This window comes from Artemia franciscana, chromosome 11 (genome assembly GCF_032884065.1).
Source record: "Artemia franciscana chromosome 11, ASM3288406v1, whole genome shotgun sequence".
In the NCBI taxonomy this organism is placed as follows: Eukaryota; Metazoa; Arthropoda; class Branchiopoda; order Anostraca; family Artemiidae; genus Artemia; species Artemia franciscana.
In genome coordinates, this window is record NC_088873.1 from 24344145 (window position 1) to 24363875 (window position 19731).

At 34.7% G+C, this 19731-nt stretch overlaps 1 protein-coding gene across 4 annotated transcripts in view; it reads left to right on the forward strand.

Annotated features, from left to right (window-relative positions):
• The window catches only part of LOC136032998 (aldehyde dehydrogenase family 3 member B1-like), a 62079-nt gene that overhangs the window by 28089 nt on the left and 14259 nt on the right, over positions 1-19731 (forward strand). For all 4 annotated transcript variants that reach the window (XM_065713526.1, XM_065713527.1, XM_065713525.1 and 1 more), the window contains 5 exons: positions 363-526; positions 3589-3819; positions 7979-8176; positions 16445-16560; positions 18220-18355. In XM_065713526.1, the coding sequence (XP_065569598.1) occupies positions 363-526; positions 3589-3819; positions 7979-8176; positions 16445-16560; positions 18220-18355 (845 nt within the window). The remainder of the gene's footprint in view (positions 1-362; positions 527-3588; positions 3820-7978; positions 8177-16444; positions 16561-18219; positions 18356-19731) is intronic.

The window sequence follows — 19731 nt, forward strand, 5'->3', positions numbered from 1 at the left end:
AACTAAAATAAAAACAAATAAAAAACCACCACCAATAATAATAAAAACAATTGTCGCTACTGATCCACGTAGGGAAAAGAAGCTATTAGAGTTACTTCAATGAGAACATCAAAGCAACTGAGGAAAAATTATGAAAATTGAAACTTTTAAGTTTCAATTAAGTTTCAAAATCCACAAAAAATCAAGATATTTTAATTTGTATCCATATGTTAAACTTAAGAGGAGATCCCTTGTATTCCTACTATGGTTCATGTATGTTTAATCCCTTTCTTTGTATTTTGGAATCACAGTGTCGTCTCCGTAGATGTTTAATCGTAGCTATTTTTTTTTCGTTGACTGTAATTTCTTTTTTTAAATTCTAGGAATGTTACCGTGTTGTCTGTGGAGGAGCACAAGAAACCCAAGAGCTTTTGAAGCAAAAATTTGACTATATATTTTACACTGGTGCTGCAACAGTTGGACGAATCGTTCGAGAAGCTTCAAATAAATTCCTAACTCCCTGTACGCTTGAACTTGGAGGCAAAAGGTAAGAGTGTAGAGGCAATAAGTTGGTAAAATAATTAGAATTAGTAATTCATTACGTTTGTGATTCATGTATTTTCTCATTAGTCAGTCCTTGAGCTCGACAGGATTTTGGTGATTGAGGAAACTAAATTTGTTTCGATCGCCAAAATCTTTTAGTGTCAAAAACAAGAAATGAAGTCTCAAAAGATATCCCTTTGACTTTCTTTCTTTATTCTTAGTTTGATGGGTAATACGTTTTATCCTAGGTCAGTCAATATAGAGTGAGAAAGAAGATATTTTTATGGTTAAAAGTTTTGCTGAAAAATTTATTTCATTGTCAGCACAAAAGGAATGAACCAATACTTACTTTTTTTCTATGAGACTATGTGATATCCACTATCTATATTAATCTAATAGATAGTTTTAGAGGAAAACTAAAATTTTAATGTATATCTATAATTGAGTAAAATAAATTAAACCAAAAACCTAAGACATTAAAATAAAAATAAAAAGGATCAACTAATGGTATCGATATCTTTAGTCTGTTTAAGTTGATCCAAAAGTCGAGGTTTTTTTTTTTTTTTCCTTTGATTGAATAAAACCATCCAGAATTGTTTCTTGGTTGTTTTTCCATCTATTGAAGATATCTGTATTTATCCGAAGTATCTATATTACAAATAATCTGATTAGAGTATCACGTGTCTACGATGATTTTGTTGGCTCTTGACGGAGGCAAAATCTGAGGTTTGCACCTTGTACAGATTCTTCTTGGTTGTTAAAAACGCTTGTTGTCATATACCAACTTAATCTTATAGATCTGGCTATACCTAATTAATTTTACAAACTAGCACTAGCTTGGTGTTTTCTCAAGAGATGTACGACAGGATCTTATAACCATAGTGGGTGACAGTCGATAACTGTCATATCGACCGCTAGATAGCTCTTGCTAGCCCTAGCTTTAAGAGACGATCGAAAATCTGAAAATGTGCCTGCCTCTTGAACCAGATAATCATCTCTTCGCCAGTTTGATTGTGCCAATTGTTCTGTATAGGTCTGATATTTGAACCCTGAAGACAGAAAACGACAGTAACCTCATTACATTTGATATGCTGTATCTCTGCCTCATTGCTAAGATAAGTTTCGCCGACCGTGTGATAAACGGGGAGATGGAAAGACGGCTGAAATCTCAAGACGTAGTCTTAGGTAAAATCAAACGGCAGCAACCAGGCTTGTTTGTATAGGTAAGAATAACTCCCTGCCATTCCTCGAAATAACCGAAGGAACTAGATAAACGATGACCATAAGGAAAATGACGAAGATGCTGATTGGAAGCTTCGGCCATTAACGTATTGTAGTGCTATCTAGAAGAGTACTGGACATATCTTCATAACCAGCCTTGGTTTAGATCCTGTTGAAAGAACTCGCGCCCCAATATGTCCTGTGAGAACGGACGGGACTTAAGCATAAATGCTAGAACAAACAACAGGGTAATTTGTTTAAAACAGAGAAGTTTCTTGCCAGCTTATGTAAAACCTTCGTAACAATACAGATTTAATGGAATCTTCTTTTTTTTCTTCGTTCTTGTTTGTGTTTTTGTTCATTTTTGTTTGTATTAATTACTGATGGTGTTTTATTGGTGATGTTTTACGAAAACATGTGTTTTAAGCCTTAGCATTTTGTGAAATTTTAATCAAATCAATCTTGTCTCCAAAGAGAATTCATTCGAGTTCCATGACTCTTTATTTGTCTAAGACAATTTTTAAATCAATTTCTGATTACAAACTTAACTCTATAGGAGTGAACAGGAAGCAGTGAACAGGAAACCAAATAAAACCTAAGAAGAATTAATTTGATGTGTGTGTGAAATGAAGTAAGACATTTAAGGATCTAATTACGACCTGGGAAAGTAGATTTGACTGCAAGGTTAGTGGTGGAGAAGACTATTCCGGCAGTAAAATCAACAGCAAAAAGCATGAATTTCTGGTAAAGTCTTGCTGGATAAAGTGGTGTCCATGACTGAGAACTAGAGAGTGTAAAGTAGTTGATGCAAGAGAGCTGAGCCCTTTTGTAGAGTCTATGGGAGGCCCAGTTAGCCATAAAGTAAAAAGTGCTATTGTAGTTCTTCTCTACCATTTCTTCTTAAAATGTTGGGCTTGCTACCATTCAAACTCCCTTCTTGTTTGGTAGCCATTTTCAGTCATTACAGTTAGTTACTTGTATCAAAGATAACACATAAATCAGATACTTTCATCCCGTGAAATGGGACAAGTGACCAACCAATTTTTATGTTGGTTGTAAAATACGCAAGGAATGAATTGTGGATCTTGTTTTAATTATTTAATTCAACTATAAGGCGAAAATCACGATTACTATTTTTAGGGACACTGTTTACGGTCTTGTAAAGTGTCATCTGTCTTATAAAAAAAATTTATGTTGCAATAGCTATTTTTTTTTCTAGTTTTCCTAATTCAGGGAAATAGGGCTAGAAACGCAGATCATTGAAAAAAAAAACAAGAAAAAATAAGACCAGGTTTAAAAGTGACAAAAAGAAGAGCAATGAGCACTTCTATACCACTGTTAAAACCTGAACTGTAAATTACCAGCTTATTCTTAGCTAATAAAATTAGAAAAATTTAACTCCGCATCTTGAAAAACTTTTGAATAATTACACTTTGCAATGGCTTGTGGCGTTTTTTTTTTGTTTTTTTTTTTTTACCGTGTATAGAATTGTCTTATTGCTGGCTGCTATTACCTTCCAGGATTTGTCCTTAAAGACATAAGAGCTTAACCATATAATCCTTTACCCCCTCTCCGCCCCCCCCCCCCCGCCTCCAAAAAAAACATTGAGACACACATGCTTTTGCTTAGTTGAAGCATAATCTTGAAACATGTAAGAAAGAAAAAAAAACAGGAAAGGCCAAAAAAAGCTTTCTTGGGCACATTAAAAATGACGCTTTATTTCTTGAATGATTAGTAAGTTGTGTTACAGTTGTTTATTCACTATATCATTAACTGAAAAAGTAGGGGGCATAACACCTTTGGTACTTCAAACCTGAAGTCTTATTTAAATTGTCACTTTTACAGTCCTACGTATATTGACGGTACAGCAGATATGGATATTACAGTAAGAAGAATTTTATGGGGAAAATTCACCAACCTTGGTCAAACTTGCATTGCTCCTGATTATATTTTGTGCACGAAAGAAGTTGAGAAGAAGTTCATTTCGAAAGCTAGAGAAGTGTTGAAAGAGTGGTATGGAGAGAAGCCACAGGACTCCCCTTGTTTGGGACGAATTATCAATGAAAGGCATTTCAAGTAAGCTCTGTCTCTTGTGTCTCTGTCCTCTTGTGTCTCTGTCTTCAGTCTCTTGTGTTGAGTCTGATCAAACTATTATTAGTGTAGTTTCTTTTTGTCGCTTGGCAGGCGTTGACTCCATCTTATTCATTGTCACTAAATATATGAACTGTAATTTAAAAAGATTTGGGTTTCCCTTTTTGATTGTCTACGAGTGACAATCAAACCTAAAAGATTTTTTTATTAAATGTTTTCGTCGCCCGTAATTTTTACATAATAATTCTTCAAAGCTGTTATTTATTGCTTGCCAAAGTTTTGGTATTTTATGCACACCAAAAGAACAAAGGCTTATGATTTTGCTTAGGCCAACTTTTTACGGTAAGTTGAAAATTGTTAGAAGATAAGTATTATTTTATCATCAAGTTTTGTTATTTTTCATTAAGATTAGCCTAACTTACTTGTTGGGTGTTCCCAACAGCCGACAAGTATGAACAGTTGTATTAGAAAATTTTGATTGAGTGTTTAAACTTTTTTTTGTCCGTTCACCTCAATTTTGTCAAATAACAGAACATCAAAAGTATCGTACGAAAACTGGGAGCAGTGGAAAGTTGACGCAAAGTTTTTAAATTAGGCGATGAGTTTACGCAAGGAAATTGATTAGTTTTTTATTGAACAAAATTGCTCTTGCAAGTGTTATTACTAGTTGCCTTGTCACATCGTTTCAAAGCAAGAGCACTTAACTTTTAATGCGTTGTGAACCGTTTTGCCAGCAAAGTGAAAGCTAGTTAACCCTTGTAACGATAAAGTTTTTAGATACATAACATAAATTTGAAAGAAGTAGTTGTGTTGGAAAACAATAGACATAATAAAAATATTGCGTTTTCATAGGTCCCCTGAAATCGCAAGGACCTTTTCACATGGACCGCGGGTTAATAAATGGTGTTTTATACATACAATATATTTCATTAGCATAAAATATGCCTTGTGGACAGCCTGAAACAAGAAATACCAAGCTAGTGTACCAAATACCTTCAAAGTGATGAAAGGCTTGAGAGATTAACCCGATCAAAGCCAAGAAAGATAGTCTTAGTGAGAGGTAAAGCCGGTATAACTTTTTCAGAGTCTTATAAAAATAATTATTTTCACTTCTTGATGATAGTCTATCATCCTAGGCCGTCAAAAATATCTGCTAAGGCAAATAGTCTTGCAGTAAGGGTAATTCAGAGAGTCTACCACTTCTGTGGTACCACTTCTGTATGTTGAATATCTTGTAAAATGTATTCAAATATCTTCAAGTAAATAGGCCTGCCTGTAAAATTTTGGACAGCAAAATTTTAATATCATGAGAGGGGCACCAGGATTGTAGAAATCATTTTGTGGGGTATGGCCCGAAATCGATTGGGAACTACTGTTTTAAAGGGATCAACGTGTGCTTTTTCAGGGATAACCTCCCTAAGGAGACCCTTTCAAATGGAGATGCACCGTCATACGAAACTGTTTGTCAAATACACGGTGTGGGATGATCTCTCTTGTAGGTTGATCGTGTCGTGTTTCGTCGTTTTTCCCTTATTGGTTTGGCAAACGGCAGTACAATTACAGACAGCTCCTCGGAGGGAAGCTTGTGGATGAACTTGTAGAAAACAACCTTTTACACCTCATCTAATCTTTCATCAGAAGTTGTAAAGTAACCTGAGTGGTGCTACAACTCCCCTTGAAGTGTTATTTTGGACCCTCTGGAGTGGTGTTAGTAGGGCTATAGGAGCCTCTTCAAAAGGCGGTAATTTATATTTGGCAGTAGGCCGTATGCAAGATTACAATGAAGAATGACACGTAGTGATTTCTCCTCTTGGATTTGTGGTATTTTCTTGCAAAAGATTTTGTAACTACTAATGACAATATATTTGCGAAGATATAATCAGAAAAACACTCAGGGGTCCTTGCGTCCACATCTGACATGTGAAAATTTGGACAATGTTTCGGTAGGGTACCCTCAATGTGTGATTGTTCAAGTTGCCTTAAAAACTTCCGGAAAAGGTGTAACTTAGTTAAAAAGATATTGCTATCACTCGCCTGAGGGCAACACAGCTACGCAGGTTCCTTCTCCATCCTAATCTATTTAAAGCCTCCCTCTTTACTCCTCGCGGGAAGTTCCTGTTTCCCTTAAATATTTCCTTACGACATCCTCCGTCCGGGGACGCCCTGCTTTTCGTTTTGCCCTAGAAGGTTGCCGAAAAGGACAAAGGAAAATTCCATGTTTTATTTAAATCTGAAAAATACTTGCATATATACCATGAAAAATTCCTCGCGAATCGTTACTTTTTTCAGCTTTTTTCCCTTGCGTATTTATGAAAAATTCTCAATTTTATATATAATAATCTATTTATATTCTAATTATTATTTATCTATATATATAAAAATAAGTTGTCTCTGTGTGTGTGTGTGTGTGTGTGTCTGTCGAGTGACGTCATGTTTGTGTGTCGACTGACGAAATTAAAGACCGGGACATCGGGACACAAATGACGACCGGGACACCGGGACATAGGGAATATAAATGACGACCGGAACACTCAAAGAGAAAGCGACCAGGACACAAGGAATGTTCGATTGGCAATCACCATCAACAAAGCACCGGGACACAAATGACGACCGGGACACAGGGAGTATAAATGACGACCAGGAAATAAGTAAAAAAAACTAAAAAAACTAAAAAAAAAGGTAAAAACTAAAAAAAAACTAAAAAGAAAAAAAAACTAAAAACTAATAAAAAAAACTAAAAAAGCTAAAAACTAAAAAAACTAAAAAAGAAAAAAATGAAAAATAAAGGAGAAAAACAAAACTAAAAAACGAAAAATAAAAAAAAAACTAAAAAGAAAAAAAACTAAAAAAAAAGTAAAAACCAAAAAAAAACTAAAAAGAAAAAAAAAACTAAAAAAATTAAAAACCAAAAAAAAACTAAAAAGAAAAAAAGGGGAAAAATACAAAAATTTATTTCATCATATACCATTTCAAAAACGAATGTATATACAGACCGGGACACCGGGATACAAATGACGACCGGGACACAGGGAATATAAATGACGACCGGGACACAGGGACACAACTACAACGGGGACGCCGGAGGGCACAGGGGGATATATAAATGACGACAGGGACACAGGGAATGTTCGATTAGCAATCACCATCAACAAAGCTCAAGGGCAATCATTAGAAACATGGGGTATAACTAAAAAAACTAAAAAAAAGACCAATTCAAAAACGAATGTATATACAGACCGGGACACAAATGACGACCGGGACTCAAGGAATATAAATGACGCCCGGGACACTCAAAGAGAAATCACAGACTGGGACACCGGGACACAAATGACGACCGGGACACAGGGAATATAAATGACTACCGGGACACAGGGACACAACTACAACGGGGACGCCGGGGGGCACAGGGGGATATATAAATGACGACGGCGACACAGGGAATGATCGATTAGCAATCACCATCAACAAAGCTCAAGGGCAATCATTAGAATCATGAGGTATAGATCTGAATACGGATTGTTTTCCCATGGACCATTATATGTTGCATGTTCTAGAGTCGGTAAACCTGACAATCTATTTATATGCACAGACAATGGGACAGCGAAGAATGTTGTATATTCGTAAGTTTTACGTAGTTAAAAACATATATATATATATATTATATATATATATATATATATATATATATATATATATATATATATATGTATATATATATACATATATATATATATATATATCTATACTCACAGGTGGGACATAGGGAAACAACTACAATGGCGCGTAACTAATATGGCGCGTAACGACTTACGCGCGCGGGGGGGCTTGGGGGGGGGGGGCGAAGCGCCCCCACCAGCTAGTATATACAGCTAGTATATATATATATATATATATATATATATATATATATATATATATATATATATATATATATATATAATCCTTATCTATTCATGACCAAAAGATAAGTCCTGACCCATTTTTCTTTCTTCTGGAAAAATCTAGATTTTTATGCATACGAGGTGTGCTTAGGAGGACCACGATATTATCGAAGCATTTAGCAGTAAAAATATTTTTTAATCATTTTCACTTTTCCGGTATACATGCGTGAAAAATCAAGCATCGACTTTATTTTATTTTTTAGAAGAGTATCTCGTCTCTTGGAAAGTGGTAAGGTCGCGTTTGGTGGCAGTACAGATGAGAAAGATTTGTGGATTGAGCCCACTATTCTTGTTGATGTTGAGGCAACCGATCCAGTTATGCAAGAAGAAATTTTTGGACCCATTCTACCAATTGTAAATGTTGACAATGCTTTCGAAGCAATCAAGTTCATCAATGCAGGGTATTTATTCATTTTTCTTTATCCCCTTTTCCATCTGAATTCAGTTTTTTCTGAAATAGTTTATTTTAAACAGTTTGTAAACAAAACAGAAAAAAAAAATTCAAAACGTCAAAGAAAACCCTATGAAGAGGAGAAATTTCTCACAAGTAAATATAAACTAACTGAAATCTTAGCGATGTAGATTGGAGTGAAGTTACTAATGAGAATGATCCAAATACATTCTTAGATGTACTTTACCGAATTCTGAATGAAAAACTGGATCTTCATTGCCCATTTAAAACTACATACTGGAAAAGAACCTCGCCCAAACAGCCTTGGATAATTTTATCACTTTTAAAACCTATCAAGGGAAAAATCGACTGTATAAGATAAAAATAAAATTAAATATCCCTCAGGTATAAAACATAAATAAAAATATATATAAAATAAAAATAAAATACCCCTCAGCTCAGAATATACAGCAATTCAAAAATTATAAAAATTTGCTGGTTAAAATACTTAGAACTAGTGAACAAATTTATTATGAAATCTATTTAAAAAACTTGAATTGAAGAAATTGTCAACAATACTAAGACACCACACCCTGAAGTGATCATAAATGAAAATGGTGTTGAATGGAAAAGGAAGGATGTTGTTGCAGGTTGTTTTTATAATTATTTCTCTTATATTAGTACTACTGTTGAACTGGAATCCCCTAAATCTCTATTTTATTCATATAAAGACTATCTCCTGCCATCCGAAAATTCTATTATGTTCCTGGCCCCTGTTACTTTTGATGAATTCCAGAAAGTAATTACGAATCTAAAGAGGTGTAATTCCCTAGGTCTAGATGGGCTCTCCACAAATATTCTGAAAGAACTTGCTTATGTAATCCATGTCCCATTGTTTCATATTTTAAAGGCATCTATACCATCAGGGATCTTTCCAGAAGTATGGAAATCTGCACGAGTTATTTCCAATTCATAAGAAAGGTGTTAAGACAGATACAGGCAACTATCGCCCAATAGCTATTCTTTTCCCAATATCTAAGGTTCTAAAAAAAAATATTGAAAAAAGAATTGTTTTGTATTTTGATAAAAGGAATTTATTTACTAAAAATCAGTTTGGATTCGGGTCTGGTCATCCCACTGAACAAGCTATAGCTGCGCTAATTTTAGAGATTAATGATGCCCTAAACGATGATAATCATGTATCTGCTCTTTTCTATGATATAAAAAAGGCATTTGATATGCTAAACAATGAAATTTTTATGGGGAAAATTAATAACACAGGTATTAGATGTAAAGGCCTAGATCTAATAAAATTTTACATCCATGGTCGAAAAATTCAGGTAGAAATAAATGGGCACCTGTCAGGTCATATTGTTATTGATGATATTGGAGTCCTCCAGGGATCAGTATTGGGGCCATTACTATTTTGATTTATATAAATAACCTTCCGAGGTGTTTGCCCCAAGATAATAGCTTAGGAGTAATTTTTACAGATGATACGGTGGGGACAGCAATGAAATTTTTGAACAAATGGTTTGCATGTAACTACCTAGCTCTGGACTTTTCTAAAACTGAATTCACCATTTTCGGGCGTTCACAGCGGGTGGTTAAATAAAATTAACATAGATGAGTTAACTGTAAATCAAAGTAGAATAAAAAGAGTAAATTCACTTTGTTACCTTGGGATTATTCTCTATGAGCTTTTATCTTTCCGTAAGCACTCTGATTATTTGAGATTGAAACTTGCCCATAACTTAGGTTGTATTCATAGATTGGAATATGTGTTTCCTTTTTCAGCCTTAAAATTTTATAACATTCTATAATTGAATCATATCTTAATTGTTGCCCTGTAATTTATCTTAACACGTTTATGGTCCATCTGCAACCTCTTCAGATAATTCAAAATAAGGCAATTAGAATTCTGGGTGCTTTTGTTCATCGCCCTGTCACGCTTAAAAATTTGTCAGAAACCCAAATTTTATATATTTTTCTCAATATACTTGATCTCAAACAACTGAAGGACGTGCATACAGTAATGTGGTATTATGATATCCAATCCTCAACAAATTGTTTCCATTATTTGGGTATAATTGAGACTCCAATTTCTCCTGCCCATCACGTCCACTCCAAGAAGTATCGCCTTCCTCCAATCAAATCAGAAGAGCTAGATTCTCAAGAATATACCAGATTCCTCATATTGTAAATAAACTTAATTTAGTAGAAATGTCCCCAAGTTTCGAGAGCCGATTTTCTTTGAAAAAACATATTTCAAAAATAGCTCTTTGTTTGGATATTGGGATTGATGAATAATAGATTTTAGTATGAATTTTGTTGTGGTTTTCTCGCGCTGGGGTGGCCTCCTCTGTTATCCCCTACCTTATATGTTACTTTTTTGGGCATTTCCTTACCTCTATTTATGGCCGTTACATCGAGCCCTGCTCCCCGTCGTCCAGTTTAGAAAATTATTTATTATTTAATTTGGTCAATAAAAGATCTTGTATTGACTTGTGTATGTCCTATTATTTACACACCCAATCTTAAGAGCTCTGCTCTCTGTTGGGGGGTAAGATTGTTTTTCCTGCATCTTCCAAACCTGCATTCTTTGACACGTTCTTTTAACCCTAGGTAAATGTCTTATGGAGAGGTAAATAAAGGAAAAAATAAATAAATAAAAATAAAGGAAAAATACCATCATATTCTAGAAAAAATTCATAGAATATGATGGCATTTTTATGATATCAAAGAAACACTGTTATGGTGTCTTTTCCTAAAATGTTTTTTTTTTTTCTCATATAAAGAGAGCAACTGCAAAACATAATTCACTTTTAATTGCACCAAGTAAAACAATAATTACAAAAAAAAGTACTTCAGTGTTGTTTCTTGAATCTTAATTATTTATATGAACATTTCCATTAACCCCTTCGAAGTTTTACAATTTCAAGTAAGGCTTATTAGTGAGGTAAATTATAGGCAGCACACTAGCGCTGCCTGAGTAAAGAATGAATTGGCTTCCGTGTTTTTTTTTTGTTTTTGTTTTTTTTTTTTTTTTTTTTTTTTTTTTTTTTGCCAAGCCACTTCATGGGTTCACTTCAGAAGGTTCATTTGATTGTAAATTAAAAGCTCTTGTGCCCTTTTTAAGAGTCAAAGTGGTTGGAGGGCGCCCAGCCCCCTCCTGTGCCCTTTTGCTAGGGTGTCCTCCCTAATCCCCAAAGACGTCCTGTCAGACTTTTGAGAGAGCCATTCTGTTCAAAATTCTTAAAGGCTCAATAAATTTGTCTACTGACGATGACATGAGCCCCTGGGTAATAGGCCGTAAAATGTGCAAGTTGCTCATATTTCAGACATAGTTTTTTTTTTATTAGAAAGAGGGGGGGATTGTTTAATGTTGGGTATGCAATTGCATCGAAAGTTTCGGGGATCGTTCTCTGGGTAAAAAGGATAGGAATGTGGGACGGTGGGATTAAGGGAAATTCAAATTTAATGTGGGTGGGGGAGGCTAAACAATTTTTGTCTTGAACCTTGACAAAAATAATTTTTTTGCACTATGAGCTCTTATGAAGCATAATTTGTTCATGGTTACGTAGTGATGTAAATTAAGAGATAATATATGCTGCCAGATTGTCAAAATGGTGGAGCTGCAACATCTCAGGAACGTTGGCTCTAAGTTGAAACTTTTAGGTTATGTTGAAGGATATGTTGATTTAAATCGAAAGACACTATATGCATCCAGGCTATCAAAATACCATATCTATAAAGTCTCGGGAATAGAAATTGCCAGCTTAAGGATCAAGTCGAAGCATTGAGGAACATAGGAAGGGGCAATAGCATTTTATGTTTGACTAAGGGGGGGGGGGGGGTAAATCCATAAACACCTGTGTGTATCCAGGTCGTCGAAATAGTATGTCTGCAAAATCTTGAGAACGGCTTACGGAATGGAGTCGGAGCTTTCGGGTACTATTGTAGAAAGGAAGGGGGAGATTGGGTCAAATTAACTTCAAATTCAGTGTTGGGCAAAGGTGCTAATCAGTTTTCTTCTGCGGTTCAGATAAAAATAAAGTTTTGCAGTATTAGCTCCTTTTGAACTTATAATTTATGCGCGGTAAAATAAAATGGAAATCTAAAAGACACTACATCCTGCCAGGTTGTCAAAATGGCGTATGTTAAATATCTAACTAATGGCTTTGACTATTAAGTTGAAACTTTCAGGGAATGTTGATGGGGCAAGTATACCTTGAATTATGACTTAGGGTAAAGGGTATAGCGAATTGATCTGTTCAGGTCGCCGAAATAGCGTGTCTGCAATAACTTGAGAATGGCATAATGGATGGAGTTGAAACTTTCAGGTCCTGGTTGAGGAAAGAAGACGTGAGGGTTGAAGAAGTAAAATTTAATTTTGCATATGAGGGGGAAAGTGCAAATCAGTTTTGACAACTAACCTTATCGATTATGCTATTGCAAATCGAAGACTGGCAGGATCGATACAAGGTACTTGTATCTTGTATCAAGTATAGATACTTCAGGAGTGCTATTATTAATGTTAAAAGTAAAGACCATTATCTAGTAGTGTCTTTGGTTAATCTAAATCTGAAACTAAGGAAGGGTAGCTACCTTCCGGGAGGTTATGACGTTGGTAGACTCTAGGATGAGGAACTTTCCGGGAACAGCCGGATAATAAACAGGAGAGTCTAAAATTTGACAATGTAGCAGATGGGTGCAATAATTTTAGGAAAATAGTTTGTGAAGTAGCAGCTGGTATCTCAGAGAGAAAAGTTAGAACGCAGCTAGGAGTAATAATTAAAATTTTTAAGTATATTGGAGAGAAGGGGGAGCTTGTACAAAAAATATTTGAGTGATAGATCATGTGAAAATAAGAAGGATGTAACAAAAGTGGAGAAAGCATTAAAGTTTGAATTTTGAATTTGCAAAGTGGAGGTCATGGATAAGATTGCTGAATATCTAGAAGAAGCAGCCGGAGGCATAATAGTAAAATTTGTTCTAGCATGTTAAAAAGTTGAGAGGGAACAGTAAATCTGAAGTTATCTCAGCTAAAGATAGGAACGGTTCCTATCTAATCTAAGTTATCGCTGTTTCTATCCTATCTAAGGAACGAGTTAGGAACATTTTATGAATTTGGTAAACCGTGATAAAGTTACAGGAAAAGATAAAAAAAAAGAAAAAGTTTTTGACACTTAGGAAGTGAAGGAAGATTTATTTTGTTAAGGAAGGAAATATTTAAATTCTTCACCTGAAGTCTACAGTCCCCCCTTGCATAATCTCCTCCTCCCGTCCCCGTTAGTAAGCGAAAACTAATCTTTTCTTAATTCTTAATTTACATGTGTCAGTTATTTATTAAACTAATTTAACTTCTTATCTATGACTTCTCAAAGATATCCGTGACAAAATACCTCTCGGATCCTTTATCTACGTGACAAATATACTTATTGGAAATTTCAAGGTTGATAGGAAGTAAAACTTATATTTAACACCCTTTTTCAACAAAAACTCATGTTGACTTCTTTAAATTCATCGCCTAAATCAAACAGTTCGTGGTAACGAACTGTAGTAAGGAGCGACCCGGCTCAATAGTAACCAAAACTCTAAAAAATGGAATTTTGGTACCAATAGCTACATCAAAAGAATCGCATTTTAATGTTGATTTGAAATATATAAGTTTCATTAAGTTTAGTCTTACCCATCAAAAGTTACGAGCCTGAGAAAATTTGTGTTATTTTAGAAAATAGGGAGAAACACCCCCTAAAAGTCATAGAATCTTAACGAAAATCACACCATCAGATTCAGCGTATCAGAAAACCCTACTGTAGAAGTTTCAAGCTCCTATCTACAAAAATGTGGAATTTTATATTTTTTTTTTTTTTTTTTTTTTTTTTTTTCCTGGGGGTAATCGTATCGACCCAGTTGTCCTAGAATGTTGCGAGAGGGCTCATTCTAACGGAAATGAAAAGTTCTAGTGCCCTTTTTAAGTGACCAAAAAAATTGGAGGGCACCTAGGCCCCCTCCCACGCTAATTATTTTCCCAAAGTCAACGGATCAAAATTCTGAGATAGCTTTTTTATTCAGCTTAGTCGAAAAACCTTATAACTATGTCTTTGGGGACGACTTACTCCTCCACAGTCCCCGTGGGAAGGGTTACAAGTTCAAAACTTTGACCAGTGCTTACATATAGTAATGGTTATTGGGAAGTGTACAGGCGTTTTCAGGAGGATTTTTTGGTTGGAGGAAGGGGTTGAGAAGAGGGGGATATGCTGGGGGAACGTTCCATCGAGGAATTTGTCATGGGGGAAGAAAATTTCCATGAAGGGAGCGCAGGATTTACTAGCATTACTTAAAAATAACAATGAAAAAATAAATATGAAATTTTCTGCTCCTAAGAGAACATCCTGTTATTCTTGAATCGGTTTTGGGTTTTCATTAGAGTACCAGTTTTTAGAAGACAAAAAAAAAAAATCAGCAACCGAGCTTTGAATGTCCAAAGGAGGAAATGCAGCTTCATGGTAAGCCGAATCCATTAAAACTGAAATCAAATAACTAATCACTGATAAATATGACGACCAAGTTTATTTTGTTGTCTTATTTAATATCAAGTATTAAAAAAAAATTAACATAATCGCATCCCCTTCAAATGTCAGAGCCAATAATTATTTTTTGTAAGTACCCTGCTGCCTCTTACTTAATACTCAAGACTCAACTCCTTCCTTAAAACTTGTCAATCAATGCTACAATACAAAAAATAATTATGCTAATACTCATAGTTTAACACTATTTTATCAATTTTATATCCTATCAATTTAATAATTTAAGTCATATTTAGAAAACAATTTACTTTTCTGTGACATTTAATGCACTTGCATCACAACTACTTTTAGTTTCCCCACCTAACGAATTCCATAATTTAGCCCCTCTAGAAACCAGAGGAAACCCTGATCTAGGCGTAACCAAATGATGAACATAGATTTTATTTATCGACCTTTTGCAATTGAAATGAACCTCATTAGCATGTGTGAACATGCTTAAAATTGAAGCGGATTTACCTTTGGTACAATTAAACATAAAAACACGAAAAATCTCGGAGAGCAGCCGATGGAAGTATTTTCGACTTAACGTAAGCCTCGCGATACGCTCAGAAGGACTAATATTAGCAAGTATTCTAATAACAATATTCTGCAAAACTCGGACCGGGTGAAGGATTTAGGAAAAAGTCCCCTACCATACTGAACTACAATAAAATATATAGGGGTGTATTAATCTTGAAAATATTTACGGATTTTATCTTTCGGCAAAAAAATATTTAAGTTTTCAAGTTATACCAACATTTCTAGCTAATATATTTGAAACTTTCTCAGTATAACCCTAAAATGAGAGTGATTCAGAGTGATTGATAATACCAAGGTATCGAACACTTGACATACTCCATATTGATAGGCCCCCAGCTTCAACTGAAGGTATCCATGGATAACAATTACCAGACTGCCGAAAAACTACATGATCAGAATTGTTATAATTAAAAGTAATCTTTTTTTGGATATCCTTCGAATAGTATTTGTAAATTAAGTAAACAACTCGGTCGTTTTCGCCCACATAATTGGACCTGTGCCATCAGCAAACATTGGGAGGAAAACATTTTTATTTTTTTTGTAAAGTGTGAAACGTTAGTCACAAGTAACAATTAATACCCAAAAAAATAAAGCCTTTTAAGGATGTTTTCAATTTTAATTGTTTGATGGTCAGTTAATTCAAGATACCAAAAGACAGGTTCGAAAACAGTATATCAAGATATATTGAATCATTTGTCGGTGAGCTTGAATCTTAAGCATATATAATTGTGCAGGATCGGAGGACGCTAGCACTATTTTTTATTCTTTTGTCATTTAATAGTTTTTATTAGACTAGACCATCTCCAATCGTATTATTTTAAGGTCAAAATCCCACCCACTTGACCTATTTATGGTTCATAAAGTATCATCGAAGCTCACTTTTTGACAATTATTATCAGGGCTCAAATATGATTTAGGGTCCTGAAGGCGACAAGCTTGCTACTTGTCCCGTAAAAACAACCAGCAATTGAAATGTTGACTTGACGCCCTATGCGCCAGCAATGGATCGGAAGGATCTCTATCCTTTTTTTTATCCTGAAATTGACAGCCCTGATTGAAAGTATTATAACATCATTCCATGAGCCTTTTTAAAAGTTGTGTGGAATCTTGAGTTCCTGTTGAAGAGCTATGGGAAGCAAAAACTGACCTATTGCTTTCTGTTTTAGGGAGAAGCCTTTGGCTCTGTACGTTTTTAGCAAGTCTAGAGATGTCACTGATTTGTTTTTGCAAGAGACTTCTTCGGGTGGAGTTTGTGTAAATGATACTATTATGCATTTCTCAGGTATTTCACTCTGTATTTATTTCCTTCATTGCCTCTTTTTTTGAGGGAATTGACACTGAACAACTTTGGATGGAACATTGGTGAAATATTAATCGACAAGAAAAACTGTGTTTTATAATATTAAAAATGAATGGGTTTTAATTTTGGAAAGAATCACCTTTGAAACCAACTAGTTTTACCCAATCTCATAATTCTTTTCGAGATAGCTTCCTAAAGTCTTTGTTTCCTGTTTTCGTTTCCTAGGGGGTGTTTGAGACCTTCCAAGCTGTGAATGGAGCTCCTGAGTGTGATTATACCACTTTATTTGTTTTTATGACTGATTTAATAAACCTCAGATAAAGGATGGGGGATAATGCTCTTTTGGAAAATAGGATTTAGAGCTAAGGAGCTTTATAACATATTCCCTATCGCAACAGTGGCTTAGAAAGATCTTCTTCCACCCGGGTTGGAACTTCAACTTGTCCCCCCCCCCCCCCAATTGAACTGTTAAACATACAATTAACAACACTCATTTAAATTCTTGTAATTATAGAAACTAAGAATTGAAAGGAAAAGTCAATTGTGCGTTTTAAAGAGTTTCTCTGTAAACATTTTTAACGTAAATAAATTAATGCGTTATAAAATACAAACAAAATACAACATTTTAAAGTATGATAGCGGTAATTGTAGATCATGGTGGTAACCGCAGATCTTGCTGCAGACTCGTCAGTTCGTTAGCAGCGTGCTACAAAATTAATGAGTTGTTTTAGAACTGCCAGATTCCTAAGATTCTTTATTCCGAAGGATGGTAAACTAGTTTTGAAAATTACGTGAACTGAAATTTTCAATTTATTTTCCAGATTTTTTTTTTCATAAAACGATCAAATCTTATAGTTTAAAATCTGAACCTCCTCACGAATTATCTGAGCCTCATAAAATCTGAACGTCATTATTATAATCTGAGGTGAACGTAAAATCTAATCATGGGAACCAGTTTAATTTTTTTCTAAAAACATAATGAAGCATGGTAACAAAAAATATACCACCCGTTTTTAATTATTAGTCTTGTTTTTATAATAATTAACTATAATGTAATATAATACATTAAAAAATAGTTATAATAATAACTGTAAGGAAAAAGACAACTTTGAGATACAACTTTTTGTACTCTTTTACGTATTATAAACCGTATTGTAATGTATTGTATTAAGTATTATATAGAAAAAGTAAAAGATACTGAAATAATTCCCATGTGCATGTCTCTAAACCTTTTAATGTAGGATTACTTATTAGCACAATGTATTTAAGAGAGGTCGATTTAAGCATTCACTGTAACAGCCCAAGATTACCGCTAATCAATAAATCCTCCCTTGAATTCACTGGTTCATTGTTCAAGATTGTATACAAGTGTTTATGAATAGACTAGCTTGAACCTCTGTAAAACATTTCAACATATAGTTTTTAAAAATAGTCGTTTCTGCTCATAGTTAAGTAGAATGTATTGGTCGAAGGATGACCACCTAGAGTTCAGCTGTTTTCAGCTCAAAAAAAGATATATTGATTAGGTCTCTTTAAGACTTCTCTCAGAGAACTCCTAAAAACGTATCAGGCCAAGCGCATTTGTACCTTCAATCTTTTGAATTGAATCCTTTTTTCTCCTAATGGAATGTTTTTCTGTAGTTGATGAGCTACCTTTTGGCGGTGTTGGCAACAGTGGAATTGGTGCTTACCATGGAAAGTTTAGTTTCGACACTTTTACTCATAAAAAATCAACTTTAATCAGGAAATTTGATGCGATTGGAGAACATCTAGGAAGGTAAGTACGATTTACTGCTGATTTCCCGAAATAGAATATGTTTCTCCAAAGCCAAGCATAAACTATATAAGAAATACGAATGAGAAATAGCTTAAGTTAATATTTCCTGTGCTGCTACAAATATATCTAAAGAAGCTCATGTTAGCCTAAAAAGCATTCTGAAAAGTAAACGTTAAAGTTCTTGACCACTGGCGCCACCTATTGTTGAAATTCTGATTACATTTCAACTGTACAAACTACGGAGATGTCACGACTGTTCCGCTTAAGCCAAAAAGGAAAACGAGATGACACGGGAAGCGCGCAGGTAGAAGGTTCCGAGAGCGCCCCCCCCCTCCTGTGCTAAAAACTGTCACTCTAAGTGCCACAAATTTCCCAAGCCTGATTCTATGCAATTTCAGATCAATGACGAATAAAGTAGAATGAAGGAATGACTGTATTTAAAGACATTTTCCAGGCCGTATACATATATATATATATATATATATATATATATATATATATATATATATATATATATATATATATATATATCTATATATATAAAAATAAGTTGTCTGTCTGTGGATCAGGTGACGTCATGTTTCTGTGTTGACTGACGTCATGAAATTAGTTGTCGTCATTTTTGCTATGACGGTGACGTCATTCAAGATATTTAAGACATATATGTTCACGTAGAAATCTATTAATGTTTAAGTTTAAAATGACTGATGAACTTACAATGGCAAAAGCCGATGAAGATGCTCAAAGAGTCTATGCCAAAAAACTTGCTGCTGATAGAGAAAGTCAGAAAAGAAAGCGAGCCGAGGAATCAAAAGAACAGCAAGGAAACAGGCTTGAGGCTAAAGAGCGCAAAACCGCGCAGTTAGATGAAGATCCACCTGGACAGCGAGAGTCAAAACATATCAAAACTGAAAATGATAGAGATGATGATTGGGTTTGGGATTTTGACTTGGATATGGTCATCAATGCCTACCAGATTTTAGTTAAAAAAACAAAGGTTCGGCGATATGTATTTCATAGTGAAGCTGAAAAATAAAGAAGAAAAAGAAAACTGAAAAAAGAAAAAATGTAAAAAACTAAAAAATACTAAAAAGAAAAAACACTCAAAGAGAAATTACAGACCGGGACACAGGGAATATAAATGACGACCAGGACACAGGTATTTAAGAATATCGTTCAAAGACAAATTTTTAATTGTAAGAAGACCGTTGAAAGAGAAATTTCTAATTGTAAAATGACTGAAGAACCTACAATGGCAACACCCGAGGAAGCTGCTCAAAACGAATGTATTCAAGCCGAAGTAGCTGAGTTGGTAAAGCGTTATGTTTCAGGTTCTAGGTCCGAGAGGCTCCAGGTTTGAACCTTGGCTTTAGCAT